The sequence below is a fragment of the Abramis brama genome, assembly GCF_963993115.1.
Source record: "Abramis brama genome assembly, chromosome: 18".
NCBI lineage: Eukaryota > Metazoa > Chordata > Actinopteri > Cypriniformes > Leuciscidae > Abramis > Abramis brama.
In genome coordinates, this window is record NC_139980.1 from 27,043,232 (window position 1) to 27,058,619 (window position 15,388).

The 15,388-nt window shown below is 36.4% G+C and overlaps 1 protein-coding gene across 4 annotated transcripts; it reads right to left on the reverse strand.

Moving 5' to 3' along the window:
- Positions 1 to 226: 226 nt before the first annotated feature.
- On the reverse strand, positions 227 to 15,096 carry dnajc5ga (DnaJ (Hsp40) homolog, subfamily C, member 5 gamma a). 4 transcript variants are annotated; one of them, XM_084091366.1, is made up of 7 exons: positions 14,943 to 15,096; positions 11,439 to 11,572; positions 8,343 to 8,556; positions 7,384 to 7,546; positions 5,370 to 5,452; positions 2,855 to 2,891; positions 227 to 2,283 (listed from the first exon to the last, which is right to left on the reverse strand). In XM_084091366.1, exons 2-5 carry the CDS (start codon positions 11,561 to 11,563, stop codon positions 5,373 to 5,375), a joined length of 582 nt encoding a protein of 193 aa, XP_083947492.1. In that variant the 5' UTR covers positions 11,564 to 11,572; positions 14,943 to 15,096; the 3' UTR covers positions 227 to 2,283; positions 2,855 to 2,891; positions 5,370 to 5,372. The 4 variants fall into 4 exon arrangements, with proteins under 4 accessions (XP_083947492.1, XP_083947494.1, XP_083947493.1 ...); XM_084091368.1 differs by lacking the exon at positions 5,370 to 5,452 and having other exon boundaries at positions 14,943 to 15,094; XM_084091367.1 differs by lacking the exon at positions 2,855 to 2,891 and having other exon boundaries at positions 14,943 to 15,094.
- Between the last annotated feature and the right edge of the window lie 292 nt (positions 15,097 to 15,388).

Genomic DNA, 15,388 nt, shown 5'->3' on the forward strand with positions numbered 1-15,388 from the left:
TAATGAGTGTGTGGAGTTGTACTCTAAGCTGATTACAAGCTTATGGGTACAACTATAGCACATAAAGCAGCAGTGTGAAGTTAACCAGATAGCAGAAATACACTACCATTCATTTCCAACCATAGCCTAATAGTACCAATTAAAAAATGAAAACCTGACAGCCATGTAATCGCAACATGGACGTAAACTTGAGAAAAGCTAGTTCACAATAAGATTCACTTAAATGCAAGTTTTTACAAATCCCCATTTATTTAATGAATTCAGATTCAATAATATAAACACAATTAAATATGTGATGCATTACGAACCATGTTGAATAAAACAGGAGGAAAGTAACAATGTAGTGCCGTGGTTCTTGGCTTCAGAGCAGCCTTGGCTTTTCCCCCTCATCATCAACAAAGTATTACGCACAGCATCATAAAACTTAATATGTGCACTGGTGAAGAGGCCAAAACCTTTCAAATGCTTTAAAATCATTTGCACCCAAAAAAAAAGTGCCAAAAAAGTAAAAAACAAAAGAGAGAAAAGAATTGGTTGCTGTAATGTGCCTTGTCCATTGAAATGAAATGATCCAGTCAGCATGGAAATGTACCATTGGAAAAAATGAAGAGAAAAATATTCTGAAATAATGTAACAGTTGGTTTGGAAGCAGATCATATCACAATGCTTTCTAACGAATGACTGCCCTCATCTCTATCTTTTCGAAAGTTTATTCTCTGAAAGCAATATCTAGTTTTTACGGGAAAAAAGAAAACGTCTTGGCTATAAGAAAATGCCCCCCCCAAAATGACAAACAGAACAGACAGATGAGCATACACTACTTGAAATTATTACATACTTTACTATTTGCACACATAAATAAAATGGTGTACAATCCAAGTATATACTATGGCATTCGGAACAACAATTATAAGGGAGAACATTTGGCATCTAATGTACTGACTCTAATGTAGGGTTTCTAACAGTAACCTGACTATGGTTGAGTCTTTCACATTTAACACAACGGGCATTTCCTTATTGCTAAAATCATGAGTCTCTTGCAGATCCCAAATTTCAAAACAAAGTTTACACAGTGCATCGTTTGAGTCAGAACATGTCATACACAATCTCAATTCTGATATATTAAAAATAAATAAGATCATTAAAAATATTTGCGTTTTGTTGTCATGTACCTAAGGGCACGAAGAAAGCATAGGTTTGCTCGATGATTTGGGATGGCGTTCATCAAAAGCAGGGTTGATCCCATTTGAACAAATACATTTTTTTTTTACATTTACAGATATTCTAGCTTTCTCAGTTGATAAGTAGCCATAAGGGCTGAAGCCATTAGAGTTCCATTAGAAGCCTCCTATGAAGGTAGTGGGGAAACAAAGTGCATAGAAAAAAGAAAAAAAACACCTTTCACCAGCATATTCAAGCGATTTGATTTTAGGAAAATGTACGACCATTGCATACGGCTTGGAATACCAAGCACAGCACATCAGATGACATTTGAGGCGCCTGCCTTGGCTTTGGTCAGAAAGAGAAGTTACGACGTAATGTCTTGCCATTTGATTAAGATTGACCGATCAATCTTAAACGATATGCAACAATGCAAATGTAACTTGAGAAATGACTGCCCTCAACAATGCAAAACTCCAGTCTGAAGAAGCAAACTAAAAAAATAAAAATATGTGCCATGTTATGGCTCCACTTTTGGATGGAGAAGTGGGAGGGGTTTTGCACACGTTCCTATGCTGTATAGTAGAGGCATGCTGATATTGCTTTGCATGCACTCAAATGGGTCATTCCACTCACATCCATGCTTCTAACACAAAACAAAATAAAAAATTAAATAAATAGCCAGAACCAGAAAGAAACACCCCAAAAGTAAACCCACTTCCCTCCTGGAGCACTGCCCAATGGCACCAGTCTCGTAGCTTTTGGAAATGAATGTGTGGTTACAGATAAACAGACAGACATACACACCAGTGGAGACACAGATAAAGTGAGATTGGCTTCCTTGTCTTTTGGCAAACTGTCACTTGTTTGCAGTGGGTCAGAGTCAGAGTATGACGCAGTGGCACAGTTTAGTCCTGGTGCCGTGATGCCCTGCGATCAGCATATTATAACAGGGGCCTTAGAGTCCATCAGCAGGACCCCCTCGACCTGATGACCGGGACCAGGACCAGGCAAGGGTGGCTCATTTCTGGGTGTTGTACACGGACTGGCTGGCTGTGAAATGCGTGGACTCTGAGGTGTTGACGGTGGGACTGGGCTGGATCCAAATAGGGAGATTTGTGCCTATAAAATAAATAATAAAAGGAAAGAATTAGGATCTGGATATAATGCCTTCAATTACTTTAGCAAAACTACAAAGCAGTGGCCAACATGTATGGGTTTTGGACAATGTCAAGACGTATAAGTATGTATATATTTATGTATAATAAAAAGATCAAATTTGCAGGATCCATCATCCATTGATTGTTGGTATCATGCTGGTTTAATACTACCAAGAGAACCACCACTTCTTTTCATCTTCCAAGTCAGCAGAATTATCAACAGGTGGTGATAATCTCAAAATGTCCAAATATCAGCTGACATATCGGTACTATGATGCAGATAAACGCAGACTCTATTTGTTTCCGTTTTGCATGAAGCCATCACTTTTGAGGATTGAAAAGCAAGAGGTACAGGACATACAGTTTTACTGAGACGCATTACCAATAGGTTTAATGGTATGAATGATAAGTGGGTTTCGCTAGCAGGAAATTTGCACACTAGGCCTACACTGTTCTCTACAGTTAAGCACATCAGATGTTGTTTCTTGGGAATATGTCCAATGGTGGTCACAGCTCTGCTCCAAGAAACGTACCTCCCTTCCGATGCAGCTCTTCCAAATCACCGCCCCACTAACGGACAGCATCCACGTGCAGCAAAGAATAAAAATGGAGAATTTCTTAATCAATTTGTTCATTACAATTAATCACTCCTAGCAAATCATTAAAAATGAAAACAAAACACTGTAAACCTTGTTTAAATAACAGAGAGCTAAAGAAACAGAAGTGTGACACGAAACAGTAGTGGGGTGGTAAAATGGGCTATAGATGGAGATGCGAGGTGAGATGAAGATGACATTGGTGAACAGATGGCTGCGATTACAGGCCAGCGGTGCCTCAGTGCGAGACGGCTCGTGTTGATTGTGTTTCTATCGATGACATGCACCTGCTTTGACAGCTTTGCTTCATGCTGACGCAACCTTCCCAACAGAAATCCCATTTCCTGCTGACTCATCCTCGCACTCACTGGCATATCCTAAGATCCTCTAACATAGTGGTTTTAATGCAGGATAATAATGATAATTTATGAATTCCTCATCAATTACATTTGTGTTACACATAACATGTAGTAATGTTTAACCAGTGTTTCCCAGTGTGCCGTTAGTTTTATAATGAACCAAACATATTTTAAAACTTCTCATAATAACATAAAAGGTCTCTAACGGTGTTTTGCGCCATTGCTTTGGCCAAGTAATGCGTCAAACGAATCAATATCGAAAGTGCAATATGGCTTTGTGCCCACACAATGCAAAAGACGGCGATTTATTGAAAATAACTGCAGCTCTCAACTGCAGTTTCTGTTAAAATAATAGCTCAAGGGTTTATCTTTAGTGATGAAATAAGGACAAAAGTATTGTAATTTCCCTACTGTAGCGTAAATTAAAAATATTCATTTTCATAAACAGTGCATTTGTTTTAGAATATATGGCTATTACTGTTAGGAATAAAAATTATAATTATTAGTATTACTATATTCTAATTGTAAGGCTTGCTAAAACACTAGTGTGAATGTAATGTAGACTGAGACACAATCACAACTAAAAAGAGGGTTGAGGCCCCTTTAATGTCAATTCACTGACTTTTTTCTTTGTTCAATTTGCACACTGAACATGGGTTGGAAATCTTAATTTTGAACTCTCAATGAGCACCAGATTGATGATTTTAACTTTAATCTTCTTATATATATAATCTTTAATCTTCTTATATATAGTATACACTACTGTTCAAAGGGCCAGTAAGAGTTTTTAAGCTTTTGAATTAAGTCTCTTATGCTCACAAATGCTGCATGTATTTGATAAAATAATATAGTAAAATCAGTAATATTATGAAACAGTATTCAATTTTTAAACACTTTTCTATTTTAATATATTTTAAAATATAATTTACTCCTGATGGAAAAATGCATTTTCAGCATCATTACTCTCCAGTCTTCAGTGTCACATGATCCTTCAGAAATCCTTCAAATATGCTGATTTGCTGCTTAAGAAACATTTCTTATTATTGTTGAAAGTGGTTGTGCAACTTAATTTCTGTGCATATTATTTCAGGATTATTTGAATAGAAGTGTAAAAAACAAGCTTTTATTTAATGTAGAAATATTTTACAACAAAGTAAAAGTCTTTAATGTCAATCAAATGCATCCTTTTTAGCTTCTTTAATATATATATATAATATTTACAATAATATTTGAATAATGCTTTATATTAATACTTTTGTTAATATTAATAATGTTAATAAATTCATATATTAAATATTATAAAGTTATTAATTTATCAGCTGTGTGGTCTGGCAGTGCACTATCATAAACTTATGATAATGGTCAGATGGTGTCCTTCCACCTCCTGTTCATCAAACTCCAATTCCTACAGGAGGATCAAAGTACTTGGCAGAAAAAGGCTCGGCCTGACAACATGCAAAAACATGGACATCCACAGCACGCATATGCAAAGCTTTAGGTTCATGCATGTGCCTAGTAAAGCAAACACAACTCAAGATCTCCAGATAATGCAAGTCACTGGCTTTGGGTTTCAGTTCATTGCATAGTGCAGGGATGGGCAACTTCGGTCCTGGAGGGCCACTGTCCTACAGAGTTTAGCTCCAACCCTAATCAAGCACACCTGAACAAGCTAATCAAGGTCCTCAGGATTACTAGAAAATTACAGGCAGGTGTTTTTTTTCAGGGTTGGAGCTAAACTCTGTAGGACAGTGGCCCACCAGGACCGAAGTTGCCCATCCCTGGCATAGTGTTTCAGTGCATAAAGTTCCTTAAAAAGTAAAACATTTAATCTACTGACTGGGCTGTGAAAGTACTAGCACCGATTAATAAGCCTCAGTCAAGAGGTTGGGCCTTACGATATTTAATAAAGTCTGAAAACCAGATCCAATGACTTAATTTGAAGCCTTTGTAACAGCAAATGCAAATATCAAATGCTGCACAGTGATCCAAATGTTAGTGAAAGACAATGGTGTGAATCATGGACAAACACAGGGTTTTGTAGGTAGACATTCACAGTGGAGTGACTCATGCTGGCGATAAATATTTAGTCTTACAAGTCATTTTGAATCCGGTAAAGTTTCACTGCTGATTTCTGGAACAGGACTAGGTATAGGCTGGACAATAATTATTGTTTCACCTGTCGAGTAAAAGAGTAAAACCATTATCTGACATTACAGGTCACATGAAAGATTTCATTGTAATGTACTCTCTTCACAGCTGAAAAAAAGGGTGGTTAATACCTTTAAATGTAAGCTTTAAACATGTAAACAATTTAAATCCATTTAGTTTGCACTAACTTCACATTAAGGGCAATATCTGTATGATTTACTCTGTGTAAAAAATGTATATAGTCTACATTTTGTAATAGTCATAAATATTAAAAAATGGCACTTAAAAATACTGAAGTTGGCATCTTTAAGAATAACAGGAAATGTAAATAAAATCCTAACCACAAAAATACTCAAAAGATATAATACTCAAAAAATGTCATCAATATTACAGGACTGCAACATGCCAGTATTTCTTGTCTACTTAACTTGACTGTCATACATTTGCTAGTGCTAAATTTAGACACAACAAAAATGACCAAACACCTTGCGTTTGCACTCTATAAATAATCTAAAAGCCATATTAGCATCAGGAAGACAAGAGGTGCTCAGTACCCAATGTCCTAGTTGACTGATACATACGCATCTTGAACGATCAAAGCCAAGACAAGTGAAATGAGTCCTGTCTCATTTGACTCTTCATTAAATTCAACAAGATGATAAACTGCAGACACCTTCAGGTCATTTCAAACACTAGATTAGACTGGAATACAAGACTGGACTATTAATATAAAATGTAGTGCAACATTTGAAGATGATAGGTGATAGTGACGTTTCAATTTTATATGAATCTGAGGCAATCCATCTTCCATCATGTCCGCAGTAATATTATTTATCCCATATTTAAAGGACTACACAGAATGATCCATCAGAACTGATTATACTTGAAAATATCCAACTTCTTTATTTTTTTTTATTTTTTTTATGTTGAAATCCCTCTCTCGGAGTATGAGCATAATAAACAACCCTCAGAGGGAAACCCCAAAAAAGCTCTGACATCTATATAAGCAAAATCAGAGTTATAAATAGCTGCATGTTTATTCTTTTTGCTTGATCTGGTAAATTTGTTCCTGCTGTACATGCCACCTGAGCAACATCACGTGTCTCTACCGAGACACCTCAACTGCGGAGACTTTAGCAAAGACTATCTAGTCTTCCCTTGTAAAATAGAGACATTATATAGTCAGCAGTGCTATATATTAATAAATTAATTCAGTGTATATAACTGCAAGTTATTAATTTCAAAAATGTCTGCCTACAAGTTTATACATGAAAAAAAAAGTAAAATTATACTCCATTTGGGGTCAGTAATATTTTTTTGCAAGACATTAATGCTTTTATTCAGCAAGGATGCATTATATTGACCAAAAGTGACCATAAAAACAATTGTAATGTTACAAAAGATTTATATTTCAAATAAATGCCACAAAAATGTAAGCAGCAAAACTGTTTTCAACTGTAATAAGAAATATTTCTGAAGGATAGTGTGACACTGAAGACTGGAGTAATGATGCTGAAAATGCATTTTAACATATTCAAATAAAAATCATAATATCTCACAATACCACTGTTTTTACTGTATTTTTGATCAAATAAATCCAGTTTTTGGTGAGCATGTGAGATTTATTTCAAAAATAAAAAAATTTACCAACCCCAAACTTGTGAATGGGTATATTACGTATATATAGAAATTCAAAAAAGCACAAATTGCTGAAAGTAATAACTTGCAGTTCAATAATAATGACGTCGATTCTGTGGCCATTCTGACGGATTAAGTGAGTTAATTCAGTGAAAGATTCATCAGCAAAGTGATTCAAACAGCTAATTCCAGAGTTCAGAAGCCTTTTGAACAATCCCCGACATCAACAAACTGCCAGATAAGCGATACATTAGTCATCCACCTAGTGTTACTAGAGTCAGACCAAAACATGCTCCCCTTTCTAACAAACTCAAGGCTCACCTCCTCCTCCATCCTGCTCTGCTTTGATCTGGGCCTCCAGGTCTTCTGGGTCCACGTATTGGTAGTTGTCATCCTCCTCTGGTGGTTTGCACTTTCCACAGCAGAAACAACAGCAGCAACAGCAGCAGCAACAGGAGAAAACGGCACAGCACATGACCGTAGCCTGCGGAAAAGACAGACCTCAGATCATGGCTCTCTCTCTCAGAAAGGCACATGTTGGAAGCTTAATGCCACGGCGACAGGGACGTTAGCAAGATGCTACCACCAGCTACTCAGTCCTAGTCGGTCAGTCACTATACTGACATTGTTGGTCAGTCACTCACTATCATGCTAGAAAGTTCGAGGAGCTTTTCGATAGCTCCTAAGCTGAAACACAAGGGAAATGATTGGCAAAACAACAAAGCACATCAGCAATTATTTATAGCTAAAAAAGAAACAAAAACTGATGCATATTGATCAGACTCAGCTGTCTTGCTTTCTGTATCAAGCCTATTTGAGAAAATGATTGCATGTGGATCAAAAGCCACCATCATCTGTAAAGTAGCATTTCAAATAGAACAAAGCATGCTAAATAACATCTGTTCTGCTCAGATTATGGTAGTGGATTGGAGTGACAACAATTTCCTGAAATCATTCTGCTCTTTCCTCAAATCCAGGTTTTCTATTGCCCACTAATCTCTTCTGGTGACAGAAACCCAGTTTGCAGTCTGCATTGTTTATTTCTGATCACTGTATTTCCAATTATATTTCCAAAAATTCAATCTTAGAAAAGAGATGTTTTTAAAACGTTTTTTTTTTTGTCCTGCTAAGCATCAAAATTCATCAAAACTGCATCTCTGAGTAAGTGAATGTCACCAAAGAGTGTCAGTGTAGAGTTTAAGTAAAGACGGTCAGTAATGACTTTTTTTTTCATGCAACTGTAATATAAAACTTCTGTTTATAGGGAATCGAGCTCTCACCTTGAACCACCACTTTGACATGAGGAAGTAGTATTTGACACTCTCTTCTCCAAACTGCTCGGACACGTAGAGCCCCATGGAACCGTACTCATCGTAGATTTTGCGTTTGGTCTCATCTGTGAGGATTGAGTTGGCATTGTTGATTTCTTTGAACTTGTCTGCAGCTTCAGGGTTTTCTGGATTCTTGTCTGGATGGTATTTCAGAGCTAGTTTTCTTTAAAAACAAAGAATTGTGTGTGTCATGAATCTTTTGTAAAACCCTTTTTGCAGTGCAAACAACTCAATTGAAATGATTAAAAATTGTTAACAGATATTAGCAGATATTTGTATATGGCTTCTATCATGGTCAATGCAAAGTACACAAAAATGAGTGTTTATTTTAATAATAATTACTAATCACCAAACTTGTTCCCTGGACAAATTCAAACAAATTGAAGGGGACAAAAAAAATGAAGCAGTTTGTGTCAGAATAAAAAAAAAAATAGTAAAAAAATAGAGAAGCCTTTTATTTGGATTTAGAGTATTAGCAATAAGGTTAAAAATAATACAATGATGTAGATAAAATGTAAATTTATTGATATACATCGTATTTTTTAGATAAATTGAATTGCAATTTAAATTACTTTTTTTATAAGTTAATGAAACAAACAATAATAATCATTATTTTAAAATCACTTTTGCATAAAATATATTGAAAAAAATTATATTGATATCCTAAATTAAGACAAGACAAAATTAGGAAATATATTTTGTGCAATAATTGGTACTATGATATCAGCACTGGTGAATGTACTTTCATCTTTATAAACAGGTTAAAGGGATAGTTCGGCCAAAAATGATTTTAAACCCATGATTTACTCACCCTCAAGCCGTTCGAGATGCATATGTCAATCATTTTTCAGACGAACACATTTTCAGTTATTTAGAAAATGTCTTCGATCTTTCAGTGGTTATAATGTCAAGTTATGGGGTCCACCTCCTTCAAGTCCCAAAAATGTGCATGCATCCTTCACAAAAGTAATCCATCCGGCTCCAGGGGGATAAACGAAGGCCTTCTGAGGGTAGTCCGTGCGGTTTTGTCGTAAAAATATACATATTTAAAACTTTATAAATGAAAATAACTGGCTTCCGGCAACGGTCGACGCGTGTTCACGGGAGATGGATGGCGTATGACGTAGGACATTTTCTAAAATAACTGAAAATGTGTTTGTCTGAAAAATGATTGACATATGCATCTCGAACGGCTTGAGGGTGAGTAAATCATGGGTTTAATATCATTTTTGGCCGAACTATCCCTTTAATGAGATTATTTTACAACCATTTCAAAATAATTCTGAAATAGCAAATTAAAGGGGACGGGGTCATGACATGAATCAAATTTGCCTTAGAAGAGGTCTTTGCACCATTCAAACATCCTGCAAGTTTCTTAAAATGTCCTCTTCATTACAAACAAAGCATTCATTTAATCAAGCTCCAAAAACAGCTTGTTAGGATATTGCAGGATAACAGTCAGGGTCTCAGAGCGACTCAGTTCATTATTAAGTGGCTGGTTAAGCGCATTATTAATGAGAAGAAACTCATTCAGTCCAATCTCTGTGCTGTATTCTGCATGAGATTGCATTACACCAGAGAATTCAAATGTCACGAAAGGCTGTTTCAGGTCTGTTCATTCATCTCTGTAGTCTGTTCAACTCCACACTGTTATCTTTCAGAGACACATAAAGAGTGCGTTTGGTTTCTTCGTGTGCATTTGGCTCCCAACCAACACACAAGGAAACTGCCTGTAAAAAGCATTTCACATGTACACACAAGGGATGAGCATGAGAGCGTTTTCTGCGCTGAACACCGCGATGAGTTTAACAACACTCACTTTATTTTAATGGTGTGCCGGATACGTTTGTTCAGAGCGTTTTGTTTTGTAAACGAGTGTAATGGAGAATTCACAAGAAAGCTTTTGTTGAAAGATGTGCCAACTGTATTAAATCTGACAGCAGCTGCATCACAAACCACAAGTAAGATTTCATACTGCTTAATTTGTCTGTAAATGATGACTTTATATGGATAATGCTTTCCAAACACTTGTCACATGCAATAGCGAGTGGCCATTGATACCGTTTCCTATGCAATGACACTAGCCAATCATAACAGTGGCCGTTTACTGACAAGCCTTAAGTGAGTCGTCCCTTAAAAACTGATCATTTCAGAATAAAAGTTGTATTGCATATATTCAGTGGTAGTACTTGAGTTAATGTACAGATAACTTAAAATATTACTCCAGTAAAAGTTTAAAGTACAGCTTTCCAATTTTACCTAAGTAAAAGTACAAAAGTAAAGATTTTTAATGTACTTAAGTATTAAAAGTAAAAAGTACTGATCAATGAATGTCTGTTTTGTAATTTTATATACTTATGGTATATACTTTTACATTAATTTTATATTATATATTTTATCTAATCCTTCTGCTCAAAATACCTGGGGGAGGGGGAATTGCTGGGTCTAACATCATTATGAATTATTATGAATTGTCAGTAGCCAGCACTAGTCAGTAAGGAAGATTAGTGGATGCAGATACATAATATGTAATGTGTGTTGTGATAAAATTGTGATTATTTTAATGTTATCTTGTATTTTTTAAACTTAAAATCGATGCCGTTGAGATGGTGATATGGACACGCACTCAAGTTCAAGCTCAAGTTTGCAAGTTCACAAACAACTGACAGTTGTGACCTAAAGATGAGTTTCATTTACAATAATCAATCCTAAAATTCATCATTTGTAACTTACTTTTCACTCCATCAGTTGCATGCACACTAAAGTTCTGAGGGTGTCCCGGTTCTTGGCTCATTTTGAGTTGTATTGAGTTAACTAGAGACTCGCTCTGAACGGATCATTGAATCAGTGAGTTGTTGACTCGAGAATAGTCCAATTCGCAAAAGAATCATTCGTTGCGATTTGCAAACCGATTTAGCAGGTTCATTGAAAAGAATCAGCTGATTCACGAATAGGACACGGCTGTCTCAGAGCACCTGCCGATTTCTTCAGTAAAAAAAAAAAGTAACGATATGTGTTATGAAACGTAGTGGAGTAAAACGGTACCTGTAGGCTCTTTTAATGTCCTCTGCTGTGGCCCCTTTCTCCAGTCCCAGCACCTTGTATAAACTGTCCCCTGTAGTGGACATCTTCCTCTGAGGCCTGTCAGAGGGCGGCTTGACATCTGCCATGATTCAATGCTAAACAACAGCAAAAAAACAGACAAAATTAGGCATTAAAAAAATTCATTGCATCCAATGAGAGCTGCTCTTCAAACTCTTCAGCGGCAGCCTATTATTGACACATGGAACAATGTACACAGCCAAAGCAAGCAGAAACCACTCGGCTCTATTTTAACAACACACTGTGCAAGTACAAGGTGTGGCGAAGGTGAATTCTGTTGATGTTGAAATAACAGGTGCAGGTTTCGGATGTTTATGAGCAATCCACCAGGAAATGACTTAAACACTACTAAGAAAACATTAATAAGGTGTTTGCACTCATAATCATAGGATATATGTACCAGCATGCAACGGTGGGCAGGACAACGGCTTCCTGATTCTCATTACGCCTTTGCTAAAGAAGATTATGTTTTGCTGATCTCACAAACCCCATGTTGACAAAGGCTAATAGACGCTTGTATACACATGACACCTTTCCTGATCATGAAAGCCCATTTGAAGTGGTTTAAACACTGAACATGGATCTTTCCGAGAAATACCTGCATCTGAACCACATCACCACCATTGTGAAAGTAATGCTTCTCAAGTTTAAACTGGCAAAAACACACATTCTGTAGTCATTTATAATGTCACAAAAAGAATTGTATTTCAGACATATCTGATGAGCGCTTGAACACAATGGCCAATCAGAGGTGTTTTATGATTCCACTTAATAGTGCTCAAAGCATCACAATTTTTTAATTTCAATACCGACTTTTGACAACTCTAGTCAGTTTTGAACTTTTCATTCATCAAATAATCCTGAAATCAAGGTTTCCACACAAAAAAATAAGCAGCACAAAGGTTTTAACATTGATTTATAATAAGAAATGTTTCTTCAGGCAGCAAATCAGCTTTACAATGATTTCTGAAGGATCATGTGACTGAAGACTGGAGTAATGATGCTGAAAATTCAGCAAAATATATGAAAATAGAAAAGAGTTATTTTAAATTTGTAAAGTTGTAATAATATTTTCAGAATATTGCTGTTTTTACTGTACATTTGATCAAATAAACGCAGTCATGGTGATCATAAGAGACTTACCGACCAAAATATTATTTTGTGTATTTATTATTGCAAATGCAAAACAAACAATAGACACTTGAATACATCATCTGCAATGCTCCATGAGGGAGGGCGGATGCTGCTTACTCTTTTACAACAGTTTGTTTCCATGGTAACAGTGATTTCTCTGATTGGAATTATGGGTAGTAGTACTGTTCTTCAACAAAAATCTGGCAATTAAACTCTGAGGTGATTTCTACAGAAGTGACTTGCACCTTTTACAGAAGCTTGAAAGGTTACGTTCTCACATTTTGAAATGAATAGAATTTTACATCCAAAACTCTATTCCAGTCTTTCCAAGTTGCAAACCCCTAAGCCACACTGACTTTTAAAGCTTGAAATAATTTCTATTCATTCAAGAAAGGTTAAGAGATAATCACACAGCCAGAGATATAATAACAGCCTGGTAAAACAATCAAAAGACAGATTCACATCTTCAATTAAGGTTGTATACACTAGAAAGCTAACCGATCACCCGTATCAGACTACAGCTGTGCGAGCTTCAGATGAGCCTCTGTTCATCAAGCTGTAAGCTTATCTCAGGCTTAACTCTACAGTCAGTGTATTTTGGATGAATCTAGCGGCTGTGCCAACGTCTGATGAGAACGCACACTAATCACACAGGTCACTTTCTTCCAGATGACAACTGGCTCAATGCTCTAAAATGAACCAGTCCGACATGATGAAGCTGACATGAACTTTATACGCCAGTTCAAGTCAAAACTAATGCAACATACGCCAATGCTCTCAGACCAGTTCAAAATCGCCGCTAAACAACAACACGATTTTCATAAATCTGCTAATCATTTGAAGACACGTTGATTTGGAAGTCCTAATCTAGTTGTAATACCTATTTTCAGCAAAAATGCACTGAATTGATCAAAAGTACCAAGAAAGAATCATGAAAGAAGTATAAGTTTCCACAAAAATATTCAACAGCACAATTGTTTTTAACATTGATATCAATAAGAAATGTAGGAGCAGCAAATCAGCATATTAAAATGATTTCTGAAAGCTCATGTGACACTGAAGACTGGAGTAATGATGCTGAAAATTCAGCTTTGCCATCACAGGAATTAATTAAAATAGTAAAAACAGTTAAAATATTTCACAATATTACAGTATTTTGATCAAATAAATGCAGCTTTGGTGGTCCAGGAGCAGAAGATATCTAAACACCTTTCCTGTTTTTGTTTTTTGCAACATTTGATAGATTGTGAGACTTTATGACCAATTACTACTTTCATTTTAAGAGAGTATTTTAAAGGAACAGTGGGTGATGTAGCCTAATCAATCTCAATTCACATAATAAAGATGTATTTACATTTCATTTGCACACGTTTGGGCCTGACATCAATGTTCAATCTAAATGGTCGAACTCAACCCCACAGTTTAGTAGTAAATCATTACCTCCATCTCTCAAAGACCAGGTAAACATGTGGCTTGTTCAGCCAACCCGTATTGTGTAGATTGAACAATAATGACATGTCTAAAAAAAAAATGACACTACTCAAAACAACAAAAACAACTGTTTAAAATGGAGCAGAAAAACTATTTATTAGAAATACATGTGATATAATTTGCTCAACATCATTGGCTTTCACAGTAGTTCTACATCAATAGATCTGAACAAAAACACGTGTTAACCAGTCACCGCATCCAAACACATCTGGGATGAGTCTTGTGACGTCACGCGCTCATTGATAAGGTTTATTTTTATCCTGTCGTGGATATGCATCCGAGTTATTATCATAGTCATCATATTTACTTACATTACTTGCTGGCTGTTGTAACGGGCAAGTGTCCTTGTAAAACTATAATCCAGTCTTAATCCACCAGTACAGATTACTATCCCCTTCAGACCCAGTATTTTCCTTCACTCTTCACTTTAACCATGACCTTTTTGGTTTGACCTGGGCAACATTTACTAGAAACAATATCTAAGATCAGTTAACACGGGTACACATGGAGTTTATTCATCTTTATTCGGGATCATATTATTGGATCTGGGAGGAAAGCACGAAATTCGACCGTCTAATTCATACCTTATGTCAACAATACCACTTCGAATATAAATCTTCTAGAAAATTTACATTCATAACACAACTAATATGAAATTCATACACGATGCTGACTGGTTTATAGGGTCATTATGAATTTGCAATTACTTTTATCGATGAAGCAAACGGCTGACTAGGCAGTTAGCATTAGCAGGTCTAGCAACGATAGCAAATTTCTGTGGATTTTAAGCAGCAAATGTCTGCACAGTCGATTAGAACTCACCTTGAACAGGGTGGTAATGTGATATAGTCAATTGTGGCTGAATCATAGAGGACTCAGCCGAATGGTTCTTTAGATATCCTATGTACAGCTCCTCATTGCTATCGCCGCATGCATGTCCTCCCTGCCTTGAAAGCGTAGAGCGCTCTGAGGACGCGCTTAATTGCTGGAGTCGACTCTTTGAACCGAGCCTCCAGCATGTTCGGCTCCCTTGAAATGGGAATCGCGAACAAGGGCACGATCTGGGAGTCGATTCTTTAGTGGAGTCGACTCTCGTTCTATGGATTAAGACCATAGAATGCCATTTGGACGTAATCGATGCTTTGACTTTGATTTACTCAAACGACTCCAGTCCAGGACGGATTCTATCATGTGTTAATATAGCCTTTTTATCAGTCAAAGCAAAAATACTTCACAGGTTAAACACACCGCACATAAGGCGGGGTTGA

What these genes read in the sequence shown, in the direction of transcription:
- dnajc5ga (XM_084091365.1), bottom strand. Translation starts at nt 11,563, where the DNA reads ATGGCAGATGTCAAGCCGCCCTCTGACAGGCCTCAGAGGAAGATGTCC. An exon ending in TGTCAAAGTGGTGGTTCAAG is followed by an intron (nt 7,547 to 8,342) that starts GTGAGAGCTCGA and finishes TCTTTTCCGCAG; the next exon opens with GCTACGGTCATGTGCTGTGC. An exon ending in AGAGCAGGATGGAGGAGGAG is followed by an intron (nt 2,284 to 7,383) that starts GTGAGCCTTGAG and finishes TTTATTTTATAG; the next exon opens with GCACAAATCTCCCTATTTGG.